This window comes from Mesoplodon bidens (assembly GCF_964165515.1).
Source record: "Mesoplodon bidens genome assembly, chromosome: 1".
NCBI classification, from domain to species: Eukaryota; Metazoa; Chordata; class Mammalia; order Artiodactyla; family Ziphiidae; genus Mesoplodon; species Mesoplodon bidens.
In genome coordinates, this window is record NC_138176.1 from 168,321,596 (window position 1) to 168,339,323 (window position 17,728).

The 17,728-nt window shown below is 37.4% G+C and overlaps 1 protein-coding gene across 2 annotated transcripts in view; it reads right to left on the minus strand.

Moving 5' to 3' along the window:
* Positions 1-17,728, minus strand: part of VCL (vinculin) — a 99,661-nt gene that overhangs the window by 49,673 nt on the left and 32,260 nt on the right. For both annotated transcript variants that reach the window (XM_081244793.1, XM_081244794.1), the window contains exon 2: positions 14,472-14,542. In XM_081244793.1, the coding sequence (XP_081100919.1) occupies positions 14,472-14,542 (71 nt within the window). The remainder of the gene's footprint in view (positions 1-14,471; positions 14,543-17,728) is intronic.

Consider the following 17,728-nt stretch of genomic DNA (forward strand, 5'->3'; position numbering starts at 1 on the left):
GACCTCCAGAACTGTAAGATAAAACATTTGTATTGTGTTTGTTACAAAAGTAATATGACAGTGGCATCCAATTGAAATTCACCAGGCATACAAAAAGGCATGAAAATACCACCCATAACAAAGAGGAGAAAACAATCATTCAAAACCAACCTAGAAATGACACAGAGGCCAGAATTAGTAGACAAGAACATTAAAATAGTTTCTATAACTGTATTCTATATGTTCAAAAGCTAAAGGAAAGATTGAGTAGATAAATGAAAGATATAAAAAATACGGAAATAGAACAACTAGAGATACAAAAATACACTGGATAGATTACTAGCAGATAAGATATTGCATGAAGAAGATTATTGAAACTGAAGTGCTAGCAATGAAAATTACCTAAAAGGGGAGAAAACAAAACGTAAAAGAAAATGAACAGAGCATCAGTGAGCTGTGGCACAGCTCCAAGCAGCCTAATATGTGTGTAGTTGAAGTCCCCAAAGGACAGAAAAGGGGACAGAAACAAATATTTAAAGAAATAATGGCCACCATTTTTATAAACTTAATTAAAACTATAAAGCCCCAAGTCCAAAAAGCTCAATAAAACCCAAGCACGAAAAATATCAAGGGAATTACAACAAGGTACATCATAATGAAGTTGCTTAAAACCAATAATGAAGAGAAAATATTAAAAGCAGCCAGAGAAAAATGAGACACTTTATATTACAGAGGAACAAAGATAAGAGTAACAACAGACTTCTCACTGGAAACAATGCAACCCAGAGAACAGTAGAGCAAAGTACTGAAGAACTTTGAGTAGACCCAAAGAAAATACTTCAAAAATTAGGGCAAAATAAAGACTTTTTCAGCTATGTAAAGGTTAAAAGAATTCATCACCCAGCGGATCTGAGATATAAGAAAGGTTAAAGGAAGCCCTTCAGGAAGAAAGAAAATTATACCAGATAGAAGTTTGGATTTACAGAAACAAATGAAGAGCACAAAATGGTAAATATGTGCATCAATATATAAACACATTTTTTCTTATTATTTAAATCTTTAAAAGATAACTGACTGACTAAAGCAAGAACTTTTTTAAAACACAAAGTTAATAAAAAGTAAATCTGATTCGGCTGACTAGTTAGACAATGAGAACTGGTTTTGCCAATGACTGTGGCAGATGTTTTCCACAAATTAAATGAGCTAAATTTACAGGGAAACATATTTAAAATGTGTATATAACACACAACAGGGCAGAAAACACATGCTTTGCAACTAAACTTATGATTTTAAAATATTTAAATGAAAACTTTAAAATATTCAAGGTATTCAAAAATATTCAAGTGTTTCGAAAGTCTTTTAGGGATGTCAGCCACTTATTGAAGACCACTAGTTGAAGAGCACTGGCCTCCTGCTTCAAGGTATTTTTTTACAGCCATTCCCTCTAGTGAAACCTCTCTCTCTCTCTCTCTCTCTCTCTCTCTCTCTCTCTCTCTCTCTCTCTCCCCTCTTTTGCTTGACTAACCCCTACTTATTCTTTTAGGTGCCATTTTAAAATGACTGTTCCTTCATGAAACCATCCTATAAATCTATAAGTACCTTTCTTATGTGCTCCCATGAGACATAAACCCTCCCAGTTTTGTTTTCGCTATCTCCCACAAGAGTGTAAGTTCAGCAAGGTCAAGGACCCTGTATATCCTATATTCACAGAGTAGAATCCCTGACACATAATAAATGCTCAATAAACATTTATTGAATGAATGGATGGATTTTCACCAAGTACAGGAGATCATGAAACCATCTGGCCATAGAAATCATTAACTTTAAAGGGTCACAAACTTAATTTTATTTCCAGGTAACATGAACCTTGATGAAATTATAGCAAACAAACATAAGCACCACAGAATGCAACTATCACACTACACCTATTTGAAAGGATACAGTTACTGCACAAGTGTTTCAAATTTTGAAAAAGCAAAAAATAAATGAAAGGAACAACCATCACGGAGAAAGGAAACAAGAAAAAAAAAAAGATAAAATGGAAAAGCTTTACAGGAATCAATTTGATTCTCCACTAATGGTTCCCTTGTGTGGTAAAATGATAGGGCCAAAACAGACACTACACCCTTTCCTTTTACCTACAATGAGACATCTGATCTGTACATTAAAATTTAATGGCATTCATAAAGTCAAACAAATCCCACCATGACTAACCAGTAGGCAGGAACAGGAAAGAGTCTGTCTTGTCTGTGGAAAATGAGATTTTATTTAAACATTCAAGCTGCCTGGCTTCTTAAAGTGATCTTCTACTTTTTAATACAAATCTGAATTTTTAAAAAGCATTTTAGAGGATGACAGTAGGGAAAAGGTCCATTTCCTAAATAATTATAAATCTTGACTATATACTAATAATATTGATTTAGCTACTTTAAATCAATCAACTAGCACATTTTAAGGCTTCTCCCTGCCTCTGAGTCTTCAACCTAAATTAATAGGAAGCTCTTATGCTTTAGATCAATGGACCAATGACAGCCTCACAGGACCCACTCATAACCCTCTAATCCATTCTTCACAGAATTACGACATGATATAAGCCCATACAATTTAAGAGATGGAAAGGAAAACTACTCAGTTCCATGTGATTTCAATTATCACTAATCAAGACGCTTTAACTTATGCTGAATTTTTTTTTTTTTTTTTTTTTTTTTTTTTTGTTGTACGTGGGCCTCTCACTGTTGTGGCCTCTCCCGTTGCGGAGCACAGGCTCCGGACGCGCAGGCTCAACGGCCATGGCTCACGGGCCCAACCGCTCCGCGGCATGTGGGATCTTCCCAGACCGGGGCACGAACCCGTGTCCCCTGCATCGGCAGGCGGACTCTCAACCACTGCGCCACCAGGGAAGCCCTATGCTGAATTTTTTATTTAAGAAAAATAAAAGGAAAACAGATCTAGAGATTATAAAGATTCACTGCCACAAGACATTTTTAAAGGTTCTTCTAGACTGCATCTAGAAGTGAGAATCTTAAATTCCTTTAGTTTAATTCTTCCATATATTTGTTCATTTAACATACTGAAGACCTACTACATGCTACACAAGTCCTAGAACTAGATTTGTGGGGGGGTGGGGGTGGGCACACTGAGCGGCTTGCGGGATCTTAGTCCCCCGACCAGGGATTGAACCCAGGCCTACAGCAGTGAAAGTGCCGAGTCCTAACCACTGGACCACCAGGGAACTCCCTAGACTTTTTTTTGTGTGTGTGTGGTACACGGGCCTCTCACTGTTGTGGCCTCTCCTGTTGCGGAGCACAGGCTCCGGACGCGCAGGCTCAGCGGCCATGGCCCACAGGCCCAGCCGCTCTGCGGCATGTGGGATCCTCCCGGACCGGGGCACGAACCCATGTCCCCTGCATCGGCAGGCGGACTCTCAACCACTGCGCCACCAGGGAAGCCCCCTAGTCTTTTTTTTAAGTCCCTACTTTTAAGGGGTTACCACCTTGGTAGGACAAGACATACATATAAACAAATACAAATTAGTATTTAAAAGTATGCCCAGCACATGCTGAGGGGACACAAAAGTGGAAGTAGTCATTTTTACCTAAGAGATTAGGACAATTGTGATAGAGAAGGTGAGGACGACACTGCTTCTGCCCTCAGAAGTTCAGCACTACTTATAATGATGATTCTCCTCACAGCATCTCTGAGTTGTTTTTCCAATGGAATAACATTCTCTCCGCTCCCCCCATCTCTCCCTCTCTCTCTCTCTCTCTCTCTCACACACACACACGCACACACATACACACATGAACACACGCATGCACGCACACAGTCGAGAGTCCTTTCTGTGAACAATAACATGCATTTGCAATAGACCTGGTTTGACTAGGGAGGGCAGTTCACTATCACAAAGGACAGGCAACTTGCTCACCCTGAAGCCAAACAATCTCAATCGGCTTCTGTCAAAATCAGTTATCATATCCCAGCTCACTGATTTAGATGAGGAAGGGAGAGAGACAGCTTTGGACAAAATAATATAGGCAGACCTTGGAGATATTGAGGGTTTGGTTCCAGCCCACAGAAATAAAGCAAATATCACAATAAAGTGAGATACACAAATGTTTTGTGTGCATATAAACACATACATAAGTTATGTCTACACTCCACTGCAGTCTATAAATGTTATGCATATAAAAGTTATGTTTGCACTCTACTGTAAATATATAAAAGTTATGTTTACACTCCACTGTAGTCTATTAAACATGCAATAGCATTATGCCTAAGAAAAACAATGTATATACCTTAATTTTAAAATACTTTATTGCTAAAAAATGCTGACCATCATCTGACAGTGTAGGGTTCCCACAAACCTTCAATTTGTGAAAAATGCAGTATCTGCAAAGCACAATAAAGTTAAGTGCAATGAAACAAGGTATGCCTCCTTAAAGGAGAGAGTCTGATGGGCCTATTTAGACATATACTGCTGCATAACTTTAAATCAAAAAGCTCTCTAAAACATTCAACAAGTTAAACTTTCACCCCACCCCCAAAAAACATGTTGGAGTGGGGTGGTGGAAACTACCCCATACCAAATTCACTGTTTTAATAAAACCTGACCTTAGACAGTATAGCCATTTAGGTTATAAACACTATCACAAAAAAAATGCATTCTGCTTACTAAAGACTGCAGTGCTATGGAGCAGAACACCTGAAAATCTGACATCACGGAAGTCAGGTTACCCTTGAGCACATCCAAGGAAGCAGGTGTTTACATCTTGGGACCTGTCCTTTCAAGAGAGAGAGCTGGTCAGACCACAAGCATATCCAATCACAAAAAGCACAGACAACACTTGGTAGATAGGAAGGAAACAGGTGGGAGGAAGAAAGAACACAGTCAGCTGGTGGGTGAGGCTTTCCGCCACTGTGGCCATGGCAGCCAGCATGTCCATTTCCAACCAGGCTGGCCCTGGCATAATTATCTGGCAGGCAAAATCGACTGGCCGGGCTATTCCTGCTGTCTTCTTAACCCATGTTGAGACTCTCCTTCCCTTCCTATCTGAGCAGGGTCTCTGAGAGATCAAGAAAGGCCCAGATTACTTCCAAGTTTGCGAAGCCCATCATATTTAAAAGTGAAGAAATGCCAAAACAGGGTCATAAACATGGTGGTATATTTAAGTCTTTACATTGAATAATTTTAATTGCGTGATAAACATCTTCTTTTAAGAATCCCTCTCTTCCTCTATGACTACATATATCATTTGAAGAAAATATTGAAGTCCAGGCCCTTCATAAATATAAGGCCTGGGTGAGAGGCCAGAGGTTGGGGATAAGGGGCAGGCCCTCAAACACTCTGCTTTCCCACATTTAGAACCTAACTGCAGATCAGTAAAAATAACTGCTGATGACTCAAAGATTCTCCCTTCACTATGTATTCAAGCATTTAAACTGTTAACCTGAAGAATGAGCTCTAATGAAATTCCAGGTATTAGCAACTGATAATGCAGTCTTTCTCTTATCCCTCAAATAGGAAGTATGGCCTCTATAATCAACCCATTCCATCCTCGTATCTTTTTGTGCATATACCTATGATTTTAAAACTGATAATAATACATGTAAAGATTTCAGAAGACTCAGGGAGATGTGTGAAAATAAAGTATTCTTTTATATACTAGCCATTTGGCACTAATTTTACTTTAAAATAGCAAAAAGCAGAGTCATTCCGTGGCTTCCCAGTACCAGCCAATACGCTTTGCTCCTGGCACTGCCATTTTGAGAAAGGTCAAGGAGTCTTGGCCATTAGTCATTCAGAAACCTGAGTGAAGGCTACAAGCAGTTACAGTTTTTAGGAGGGAGTTAGGAACACTGAGTACAATGACAGACTTTAATCTAGTTCAAGTAGCAAGTGCCCAGAACCAACTCACCCCTGTGTATACTGCGTGGTAACACTATAACATGCTGTTCCAACCCTGTGCTCCTAGATTTAAAGATCCTACAGGCCTCATCCACAAATTATTCCTTTCCCTGACCTAACTCAGTGACAGTACTGGACACTGCATGTGTACACCCAAAACTAAAATTAAAAACCACAGTGAGTCATATTGAAAACATTCAAAACCCTTTAACAGCAACACCACACTCTTTTTGCTAAAACATGTACATTGAGATAACAAAGCTAAAACACACATAAACATCAAAGGCTCACTAAATTCTTTTATTTCATATGAGATTAGGAGGGTATGTAGCCAGTTTCAACTTCCCTTCAAACAAAACAGGATTCTGCCAGAGCCCAGAGATAACTGAAAGGGAAGCAGCATGTCGGGGATGGGAAGGTTCGAAGTGTCACTGCTGCCCAAGCTACATCTTCCTCAAGTTTTGCTGGCAGCTTATTTAAAAGGCAGAGTATGAGTCACAACCTTTGAATCCTTTAAAGCCTGAATGACTAGTCCTAGTCTTTCTCCCCACCTTCTTTCCCCCCTTGTTCAAATCTAGCATCTGTGAAGGGAGAAGAGATTCTGATCCTGCAAGGTTCAATCAAGAACTCTGCTACCTACAGGTCTATCAGCTCCTCTGGTCCTTCCTCCGACTCATGCTGCGGTTACAGCAGAAACAGATAAACATATAAACAAGTGCATCTTACAGATACTAGTACTTTTCAAATGTATGTTGATGCTGTTGTGATGAATAAAATAAAAATCTATTTTAAAACATTACAAATTCATTGTGACTTTTATTCTTATACATTCTTAATCAACTATTAATAAAGAGTCTCACTATTATTATTTGAAGGTCCTTATGCTGAAAAAAGTTGACAATCACTGTTCTACAGCAGAATGTAATGAATGAGCTAGAGGTGTAAATACCTAAACACAAAGTGAAGTGGAATAGACACACAATAAGAGAATATTTTTACTTATGAAGAAAACTGACAAAAACTAGGATGTGGTTTAAAAAAAAAAAAGAACAAAATCTGGAGATAAAAGTCAACAGTAGGCTAAACATCAGTCAGCAATCATCCTAAAAAAAGATAATAACGAAACAATTAACAGAATTTAGGATCCAAGAGAATCATAAGCTTGTAACAACTTATAATATTGCTTTGAAATATATAAAGTTAAAACTGACAATTATGAGGAAAATGGACAAATCTACAATTATTACAGATTTCAACAGACCTCAATCATAAACAGTTTATGATTTATAGTAAGACTATAAAAGTCTGATCAATAATACTTATATGTTGACCTAATTGATAAAAAGAGAACCCTATACCCAAGCAGAAGAGAATACACTTTCTTTTTTTTTTTTTTTTTTTTTTTTTTTTTTTTTTTTTATTTTGCTGTACGCGGGCCTCTCACTACTGTGGCCTCTCCCGTTGCGGAGCACAGGCTCCGGACACACAGGCTCCGCGGCCATGGCTCGCGGGCCCAGCCGCTGCGCGGCATGTGGGATCTTCCGGGATAGGGGCACGAACCCGTGTCCCCTGCATCGGCAGGCGGACTCTCAACCACTGCGCCACCAGGGAAGCCCTACACTTTCTTTTTAAGCACACACAGTACACTTACCAACACTGACCACTTATGTCACAGAATAATTTCGAAGAATTGATCACATACCAACCAAGACTTCTGGGCACAAAGCAATTAAATTAGAAATATAACAATTAAAAGATATAAGCATACCTTGTTTTATTGCACTTCACTTCACTGCACTTAGCAGATACTGTGTTTTTTACAAATTAGAAGGTTTGTGGCCCCTGTGTTGAGCAAGACTACGGGCATCGTTTTCCCAACATCATTTGCTCACTTCATGTCTCTGTGTCACATTTTGGTAATTCTCACAATATTTCAAAATATTTCATTGTTATGATATTTTGTCATGGTAATCTGTGATGTTATTACTGTAATTGTTTTGGCATTTTTTAGCAATAAAATATTTTTAAATTAAGGTATGTACATTGTTTTTTTAGACATATGCTATTGCACACTTAACAGACTACAGTGTAGTATAAACAACTTTTATATGCACTGGGAAACCAAAAAATTCATGTGACTTGTTTTATTGCGAATATTGTGGTAATCTGGAACTGAACACGCAACATCTCTGAAGTATGCCTGTAGTAAAAAGAATCTTTAAATGTACTACTAAATAATGCACATGTGTAAGAGGAATTCACATCAAAATTACAAAATATTTAGGGCTGAACAACTATTAAAGTACCTATACAGCCGTTTCTAAACTTGTAATCAGAGCAAAGTTGAGAGCCCAAAATATTATATTTATTTAAAAACAAGAAATACTAAACATAAAGATAGAAATATTGAAAATAAGATTCAAATAATAAACTTAACAAAATAAATAATGAACCTAAGAACAGAATTTAATGAAATACATCTTTGGGGAAAAAACTAATAAAACATAAATCTCCCATAAGAGTGATAAGAAAAAAAAAAGGCAGAAATAGATAATACTGAACAAAAAAGGATAGAGGAAATGCATAATTTCTTAGAAAAGAATCAGATTATCAGAGTTGACTCAAAATGAATTTAAAACCTGAATTAGATAATAAAAGGAATCTGAAAGAGTAATCAAATTTCTTCCTCTAAAGGACACCAGACCCAGAAAAAGTTTTATATGCAAGTTTTGCCCAACTTTCAAGAACAGACAATCCTTTTCTTATATAAAATGTTTCAAAGACTAGAAATCTTGTTTTATGAAACTAAAGTAACCTTGATAACAGAATAAGAAACAAAATAAGAAAATTATAGATCAAGGCCCCCCATGAACACAGAAGCAAAATCTTTTTAAAATATTAAAGTTGAATTTAGCATTGTATTTTCTTTTCTAAATCACTACTACATAGGGTTTATCTTAGAAATGCATAGATGGGGGAACTCGACGCTTTGACTGCCAGGGCCCGGGGTTCGATCCCTGGTCGGGGAACTAAGATCCCGCAAGCTGTGCAGTGTGGCCGGAAAAAAAAAAAAAAAAGAAAGAAAGAAATGCATAGACAGTTCATCATCAGAAAAGTTGATACTTATGGAGTAGACCAGTGACCATCTTACAGAGGGAAGGATAAAAACTGCATGATTATCTCAACAGATACAGAAAAAGTATTAAATAAAAACAAGCCATCAGATTTTTTTAACAAGGTCTTACTACAGGAGACAATAAATGAGAAGAAATTTTTCTATGAAAAAGCTTAAAAAGTAACTGAGTTTATTTTGAGAAAATGAGAAAAAAAGATTGAGAAGCTCAAAAAGAAAGCTAATTTTCACCAAATATCTTTTTTTTCCAGGTACTTTCACATACATTATCTCACTCATTTAAGCCTCACAATAACTATTACATTATGAGAAGAGATTCTTACAAGGAAGGGTGAGAAAGAGTCTTAGCATACTGGACTGAGTACAAGCCTGGGTGTCAGTTTAGGGTTTGACTCTTACCTCTGCCATTTATGTACTAGGTAACTTTCAACAAGTTACTGTGAGCTTCTGACTCTCAGCTTCCTCATCTGCAAGACGAGGTGCATTAAAAAACACAGTATAGGGCTTCCCTGGTGGCGCAGTGGTTGAGACTCCGCCTGCCGATGCAGGGGACACGGGTTCGTGCACCGGTCTGGGAATATCCTACGTGCCGCGGAGCGGCTGGGCCCCTGAGCCATGACCGCTGAGCCTGCGCATCCGGAGCTCCGCAACGGGAGAGGCCACAACAGTGAGAGGCCCACATACAGAAAAAAAATATATTCTGGCCACTTTCACCAAAAAGAGTGTTTGAAAATTCAAATTTCATCACTAATTATTCTGAGTGTTCAAGATCAAAAGCAAAGAAAAAAGCTAAATATGAGGGCTTATGATCTAAAAACATGACACTACTACTTTAAGTCAAAAGAAATCTAAATTAAGTATAAGCATGTTTAAATTCTTTTCAAATTTCTTCTTTGTACATGAATATCAGTTAAGGTAAAATTGTACAAATACAGACCATAATTGTGCTTACCTAATAAAGTTTAAGGGTTAAAACATGGCAATTTCCTAGGAAATATGATTAATGGCAATCATGTAGATTGCCACTACATACACCCTTTCACAAAGTATTTTAGGAACATTCTTTTATTTGATAGGCTTAGACATTACAATATGTTTCAAAAATAATCCAAACTGGTGAATCAATCCAAGTTTTGATGATTTCAAGCAGACTGTTCAGAGCAGCACTGAGACAGAGTGGCGACACTTCACAGTTCTAAAATGAAACTATTTGCCTGCCAACAGACAAAGCGCTTTATGCCCTTTTTAAGGAGTTCATACCAGGAGACCACCTCACAAGTGACACCTTTTGATACATTCAGATACTGAACACCCCTGGATATGGGCCAAGAACTGCCTTCCTTATCCATTTCTGCTCCTTTGCAGAAATAAGAATGAAATTCCACTGTATACTGCAATCGCAGTTTTTCCGAGGCTAAGAAAATAGTTTGCCACAAACATTTTTTACCTATTAAGAAATCAGCTTGCAGCAAACCCCTGCTGACAGGAAATGAATCTGGTCAGTTTGACACACAGCTTACTCTCCTTCACTAGCACCTATTATTCATCCTGTATTGGCTATGACTCTTCCTGAAAACCTTCATCTTGTCATTCCAGTTACTGCTCAAGAACCGCAAAGCTTCCCTACCACCCAATTCCAAATTCCTCTGCCTGGCTTTCAAGGGCTTCATCACCTGACCCAACTACCTAAGCTTAGTTCCTACCACCCCCACCATGACTGTTCCTCTCCTCAAAGTCCCCATGACTGACTCATGCTGCTCATTCCACCTGGAGTATTTTCCTTTCTTCCCACACCTGTCCCCACTTGCAGTACTTTCCTTTTTCTCTACATCTGTCCTCCCAAGTCCCACTTCCTACATGAGCCTCTTTCTACTATTCCTACCTATAATGATAGCACTCCTTCTCTGAATTCCTATTATAAAGTCAGTCTGTTTTACAGCTCTTCAATTTGAAATTTCTTAAAGCACTTTCTTAAAAATCTCTCTGTAGCAGCAGTTCACCTTAGTGCCTCCATGATACACAGAAGAATAAAACTCTCAATATATGACCTACCCCTTTGGGTGTACCTGCGATTATGCACAATTTCCAGCCACAACAGCGATATTTCCACTAATTTCTCCTGCACTAAAGAAAGCACAATAAAAAGCCAGTGAATATATTATATTTCAATAAAAGTTAAAAGGAAAAACCCAAAACCTAGTGAGTGGGAATGAGAGGAAAGTTATTATATATGTGATCTTGAATATGCTCAACTTACTCTTTTTTTTCCTTAAATAAAGCGTTTGCAAACTTTGGCACTTTATTACTATTAATAAATAACTTGTAATACATCTTACAAGTGATCATTCATAATAAGAACGATTAAAAACTGCTATTCTATGTAGCACTCAGCATGCTAGACACATAGAAAGCAATCAATAAATATTCTATTAACCAATTAGTGTGTCTAGCCCATTAATCAATCGCACATAACTATTACAGCTGCTGCAGCTGCCTGATGATAATGATTGATGACGATGACGCAAAGTACAAACACAAAGAACAGTAGCTGAATCTCCTGCTGACAGTCTCTAAAGGAACAAATGACTTCTTGCAGGGTGAGTCTAACCACTATTTTAACAGTACAGCATGACTGTGGCACTCCTGAAGATCACACAGCAGTTTCTGTGGCAATCATAACGCAACCTTACACCTCTTGTGCAACACTGTGGCTATTAATGCAATCTGGTAAAATTAGTAAATTGTAAACTCTATTTGCCAGTGCAATCAGGGATCAGATAACTTTTGCTCCACCCAAGAGAAAGCCTTCCTGTGACAATGCAAATCTTGTTCTATATTAAAATGGCCCTCACTTTTACAGTAAGGAATTGCCCAAGCACTGGAGTCCTTCATCAACAGTTACAACCCAAATGTAAGATCTTTAACTGATATTAAACCATTCTCCAACATTCCAACATGCCCTTAATTGCCAGTCACACAAATAGACTATGATTTGATTTTGAGAGACCCCCAAATCCTGAAAATGTCAAAAATTCTGAAAATGACATATCCTTCCCTGAAAAATCTCTAAATCTACATCAGATTGCTTATGTATAAGTCCATCTATAGATCAACAGTCTTCTGTTTTCTCTAGCCCTGACATTCTAACATTCTAGGAGTAGAGATTGATCCAAGAATAAATTTTTTAACTTATGTTTTAGCGTTGTCAAAGCAGACACTATTTAGAAGTCCTTGTCAAAGCAGCGACAGCAGAAGCATCAGTCTGTCATGCCCTGGAAACTTCCAAACATCAACCAAACAGCCCAAAAGAATGTCCTACTCAACAGTTCCAAGGATGTCATTAATTGCTTCCATCTGTTTCCCTCTCTGTCCCTTCCCCATCCTAGTAAAGTTATTTTTTACTTCATTTTGCATTCTAAAGAAAAGCATAAAAAGCCCTCATGTTTTAAACTGCAGAATACTTATTTGTCCCCCAAATTTGTTTGATAACCACAGCCATATTGTTTTTGTACTCCAGGATATTTTCAGGTAACATTTCAGAGTGTGGCATATTAAGTCGTGTACTATTTAAACACTGCTCAGTAAATATTTCAGTTGGTCATAACACAATGCTTTTCCCTGACTCCTCAAGGTGACCAGGGTTCTCCCTGCATGGCATGATAAAGGTTAAAACCTCTGAATGGTTTCATATCCATTAATGATCCTTACCTAAATCAGTGGTTTCATTAAACATTGCATAATCATGACTTTCTAATTCTGTCATTTATTCCACTTTTATTGGTTAGAATTTACCCCATCAACTAGAGCTATTAGGTTACTGTGAAATAAAGTATGCCCAAGAGAGAAAGGATAGTTACAATTTTTTTTTCTTGTGATGAGAACTTTTAACATTTACTCTCAGCAGGGCTTCCCTGGTGGCGCAGTGGTTGAGAGTCCGCCTGCCGATGCAGGAGACACAGGCTCGTGCCCCGGTCCGGGAAGATCCCACATGCCGCGGAGCGGCTGGGCCCGTGAGCCATGGCCGCTGAGCCTGCGCGTCCGGAGCCTGGGCTCCGCGGTGGGAAAGGCCACGGCAGTGAGAGGCCCGCGTACCACAAAAAAATAAAAATAAAAAAATAACCATTTTATTTTATTTTATTTTATTTTATTTTTTGCGGTACAGGGGCCTCTCACTGCCGTGGCCTCTCCCGTTGCGGAGCACGGGCTCCGGACGCGCAGGCTCAGCGGCCATGCCTCACGGGCCCAGCCGCTCCGCGGCATGTGGGATCTTCCCGGACCGGGGCACGAGCCTGTGTCTCCTGCATCGGCAGGCGGACTCTCAACCACTGCGCCACCAGGGAAGCAAAAATTAACCATTTTAAAATGAAATATTCTCATTCCTTTTTATTACTGATTAATATTCCAATTGATGACTATACCATGATCATTTTTATCCATTCTACTATAGACCAGTGGTATCATCATGAACAATGTTGATATCAGTATTTTTGTATATGGATCCTAGTGTACATGGCATAAGTTTCTTTAGGGAACATACTGGGAGGCAGAGAAATTGCCTATCTTCCACTTTACTAATGCTCAACTGTTTCCCAACGTGGCTGCACCAATTTACATTGCCAGCAGCAGTGTCCCAATCGCTCCACATCCACACCAACAACTGATATTATCACACTTCTTAATTTAGGAGCTTATAATAGAACAATTTGCAGTTCTCTGATGACTACTGAGATAGACCACCTTCTCACAGGTTTACTGGCCATTTGGATTTCTACTCTTTTGAAGTGCCTATTCAAATTCTTTGCTCTTGTTTTTTAAAACTGAATAGACTTATCTCTTTCTTATTGACTTGTAGAGGTTCTACTTTTTTTTTTTTTTTGTCTTATGCATCAGGTTTCACTTTTACCTAGGATGTGACTGCCATAAAAAACAAAGTCATTAATCAAAGACAACATAATCAAGAACCTGAGAAGCTTTAACTAATCAGAAGTTAGTATCTCTGCTTACTTTACATAGGATAGGCCAAAATGTCTAGAAATTATTTGTAGGAGTATTAAGTGATATGTAAATATAACTTAAATTTAAAACGCTACTGAAATATGTAACAAAACACTTTTTTTTTTTTAAGTTTGTATCCACTGTTATCTCCAAGCAAAGGTATTTAGTACACAATCCAGATTCATGCATGCTAAGGTCAGAATGTTTCTGAATCCTTTCCATTCTGAAAAACAAAATTCAAAAGTCATAGTTTGATTAAAAATTATGTCAAAAATGCCTAACACCAATGAATAAAATCAACAGTAGGAAATTTGACTGCTGAAAAATGAAAAATTAAAATTTCAACTGTAAACAGAGCTTTATATTTTTTTTAAAAAATTGCTCCTACAGTCAGTATTTTTCCTTTCCTAACAAGAGGATTATTCTGCTTAACAATAGAAGAATGTTTTAATTACTTACTTAATAAATGCTGGTGGCATATCTCTCTTCAAAATCTGATCCTCAGTGGTTTGAACAGTCTCTTTTCCAACCTACAGGGAAAAAAGATTCACAATTCAAATTTAAATTCTCAGACTTTTAAAACTAATATTTAAACATATTTGAAACACATACATTACACATACTCTATCACTGAAAATGATAGATTTGAAGAAAATTTCTGGATTTTTTGAAATTATCAAGATTGCTCCCACATATGCTTCCATAACACACTTGTATAACAATCTAGAGTGCAAACATAATGTATTAACCCTGTTCCAGAGTAATTAATTTGAAGGCATCATTGAGCACAGTGAGAAAAAAAAAAATCATCATTGAGAATATATATGTTTGTGTGTATTTATGTTTAATGACAAACTGCTACATCTCTGAAAGAGTACATGAAGTACATGAATCCAGTTAGGTAAGCTAAAATGTCTATTCAGAAAAAAATTGACATTACTGGAACTGGGAAAATATGTGAAACAATCATAACTCTGAAACTAGAAACCAAACATATGAAAGTACACAACTTAACTAGTAATCAACATGATGTTTTCCCTAATCATAGAGCAAATTAAAAGAAATAATATATAATGCTAAATGTTGCAATAGAATAGTTTTACACCCTGCTGGTAGCAATGTAAACTGGTATATTCTCTTTGGAAAATCATTTGCTAGTATGTGTTAACAGATAAAAACGTCCTATCTAGGAATTCCACTTATGAGAATACACCCTATAAGCAATAATACCAAGTGTGGTAATCACAATATTTACAAAAATATTCACTATCATGTTAGTTAAAAAAGCAAAAACATTTTCAAAATAACTTACCAACAATGAGGAACAGTTAAGTAAATTAAGATATATCTTTAGACTTAGTACTACAGGGCCATTAAAACAATGGTTATAAAGACTCAGCACTATGGGAAAGTGTTTATGACATTATACTTCGTTTAAAGGGAGGAATAAAAAATAATAAATACACTATGATTACAACAAACCCAGAACTCATTATGTACAAGGCAAAATACTGAAAGAATATAAAACAAAATGTGTTTATTAATGCTTGCAAAATTTTGAGTGAATTTGTATCTGTATTTCCTGTTTTCTAATTTTCTAAAATGTGTATATATAATTTTTGTAATTTAAAATGTAATATTAAAATGTTACTCTTGGTTATTTAAGTGTAATTCTTTCCGACCTAAAAATTTTATTAATTATCTGTCATTTTATATAAATCTTCCCCAAAAGTAATGGCAAAAAATTTTTAAAACATATCAAAATACTGCCACACTAACCAGATTGTGTGCATGTGCGCATGTATTTATTATACCACAAACGGTATACATACTCATTTTCTTTAAAATCATTCCTATGTAGGGCTTGGATGTCAATTTTTCTTTAACTATATCATATATTACAAAGTACTCTAAAAGAAGTAAACTTTAATATAAGGAATAGTGAAATTCACTCTTTTATCAATATAAAGCTATTTAGGAATATTAAATCATAAATATAAACCACATTTTAATGCAGAAATCTGTGAAATTTTTAAAACCCAGAATGGAAAGTATCTCAATCCTATTATTTAACCATTTAACTTTGATTGAGTTTAAAGAAGAAAAACGAGTTTTAAAAATTCCTAAATGCACAGTAAAGCAGCTAAAGCAAATAACACAATAAACTATTCTCAAGGAATACCAGTCAGGCATGAGTTAATAAATACAAGTTTTTTCTCTCAAGTTAATAGCTCAGAAAAAAGCAAGACACATATACCACTGTGTAATAGCCAGTGCTTTTGTAGACAATGGACTGTCTGTATCATAATAAAACCCTTTCAAATCAGCAGCTGGTTCTCTAGAGTTTCTCAGATCAAAACATGACAGAATATTTCCAGATGTATTGTTCACCATAGTTTCTAACAAAAATCAGCCATTCAGAAAGCTGTGGGCCATGACTTCATGAAGGAAAAGATGAAGTGCAGCAACAGTCACTCGTTCATACTAAGCATAAAGGGTCTAGAAGGATATCCACACTTAAAGCAGTGGCAATTCCTTTTATTTTACACACCACGTGTACATATATAGAGAGAGCCAAAGAGAGACAGGGGCAGAGAGAAAGAGAGAGAGAGTGAGCAAGCCAGGCGAGTGGGGAAGAGTTCCTCTTATATCTCCTTTAGAAAGTATTCAGTTATTCAGTGTTATTAAACATTTATTGAATGCAACTACATGTGCCAGTCACTGTTCCAGGTACTTTAGACAGAACGGGAGTAAAAATAAGTTTCCTCCCCTCATGGAAGTTATATTCCAGTGGGAGTAGACAGAGAGAGAGCACACAAGTAAATAAATAAATGAATAAACAAAATCATTCCAGGTAATAGTAAAGATGATGCTATAAAGAGTATGGGGTAGGAGTAGAGGGGGCCTACTTTAAAAAGTGTGGACAGGGCTTCCCTGGTGGCACAATGGTTAAGAATCTACTTGTCAGTGCAGGGGACACGGGTTTGAGCCCTGGTCCGGGAAGATCCCACATGCCGCAGAGCAACTAAGCCCGTGCGCCACAACTACTGAGCCTGCACTCTAGAGCCCATGAGCCACAACTACTGAGCCCATGTGCCACAACTACTGAAGCCCGCACGCCTAGAACCCGTGATCCACAACAAGAGAAGCCACCACAATGAGAAGCCCACCCACTGCAACTGAGTAGCCCCCGCTCGCCACAACTAGAAAAAGCCCATTGCACAGCAACAAAGACGCAATGTAGCCAAAGATAAAAATAAATTAAATTAAATTTTTTTAAAACTCAATAGTGATAAAACAAACAATCCAATTAAAAAAAAAAAAAAACAGTGGACAAAGAAGTAACATTGGAGCTGAGATTTTGAAGCTGAAAAGGAACCATTCATGCAAGAGCTGGGAAAGAACAATCAAAAGGGAGAAGCAAGAAAAAGGCCCAAAGGCAGGAAAGTTTGGGTATACTAAAGGAGCCTTAAGGAGGCCAGAGTGGCTGAAGCTCAGTGAGGGCGGGGAGGTGTGGTGATGAGGTTGGGTAAGAAGGCAAGGATCATATCACAAAAGAGCCTTTTAGGCCAAGTTAAGGTGTTTGGAATCTTTCCTAAGTACAACAGGAAGCAGGAGTGCTAAACAAGAGACTGACATGATTTTTTTTTTAAAGGTCATTTTGCCTGTTATAAGAAGTGATCTTAGCAAGCAAGGAGAAGCAGAGTGACCAGTTA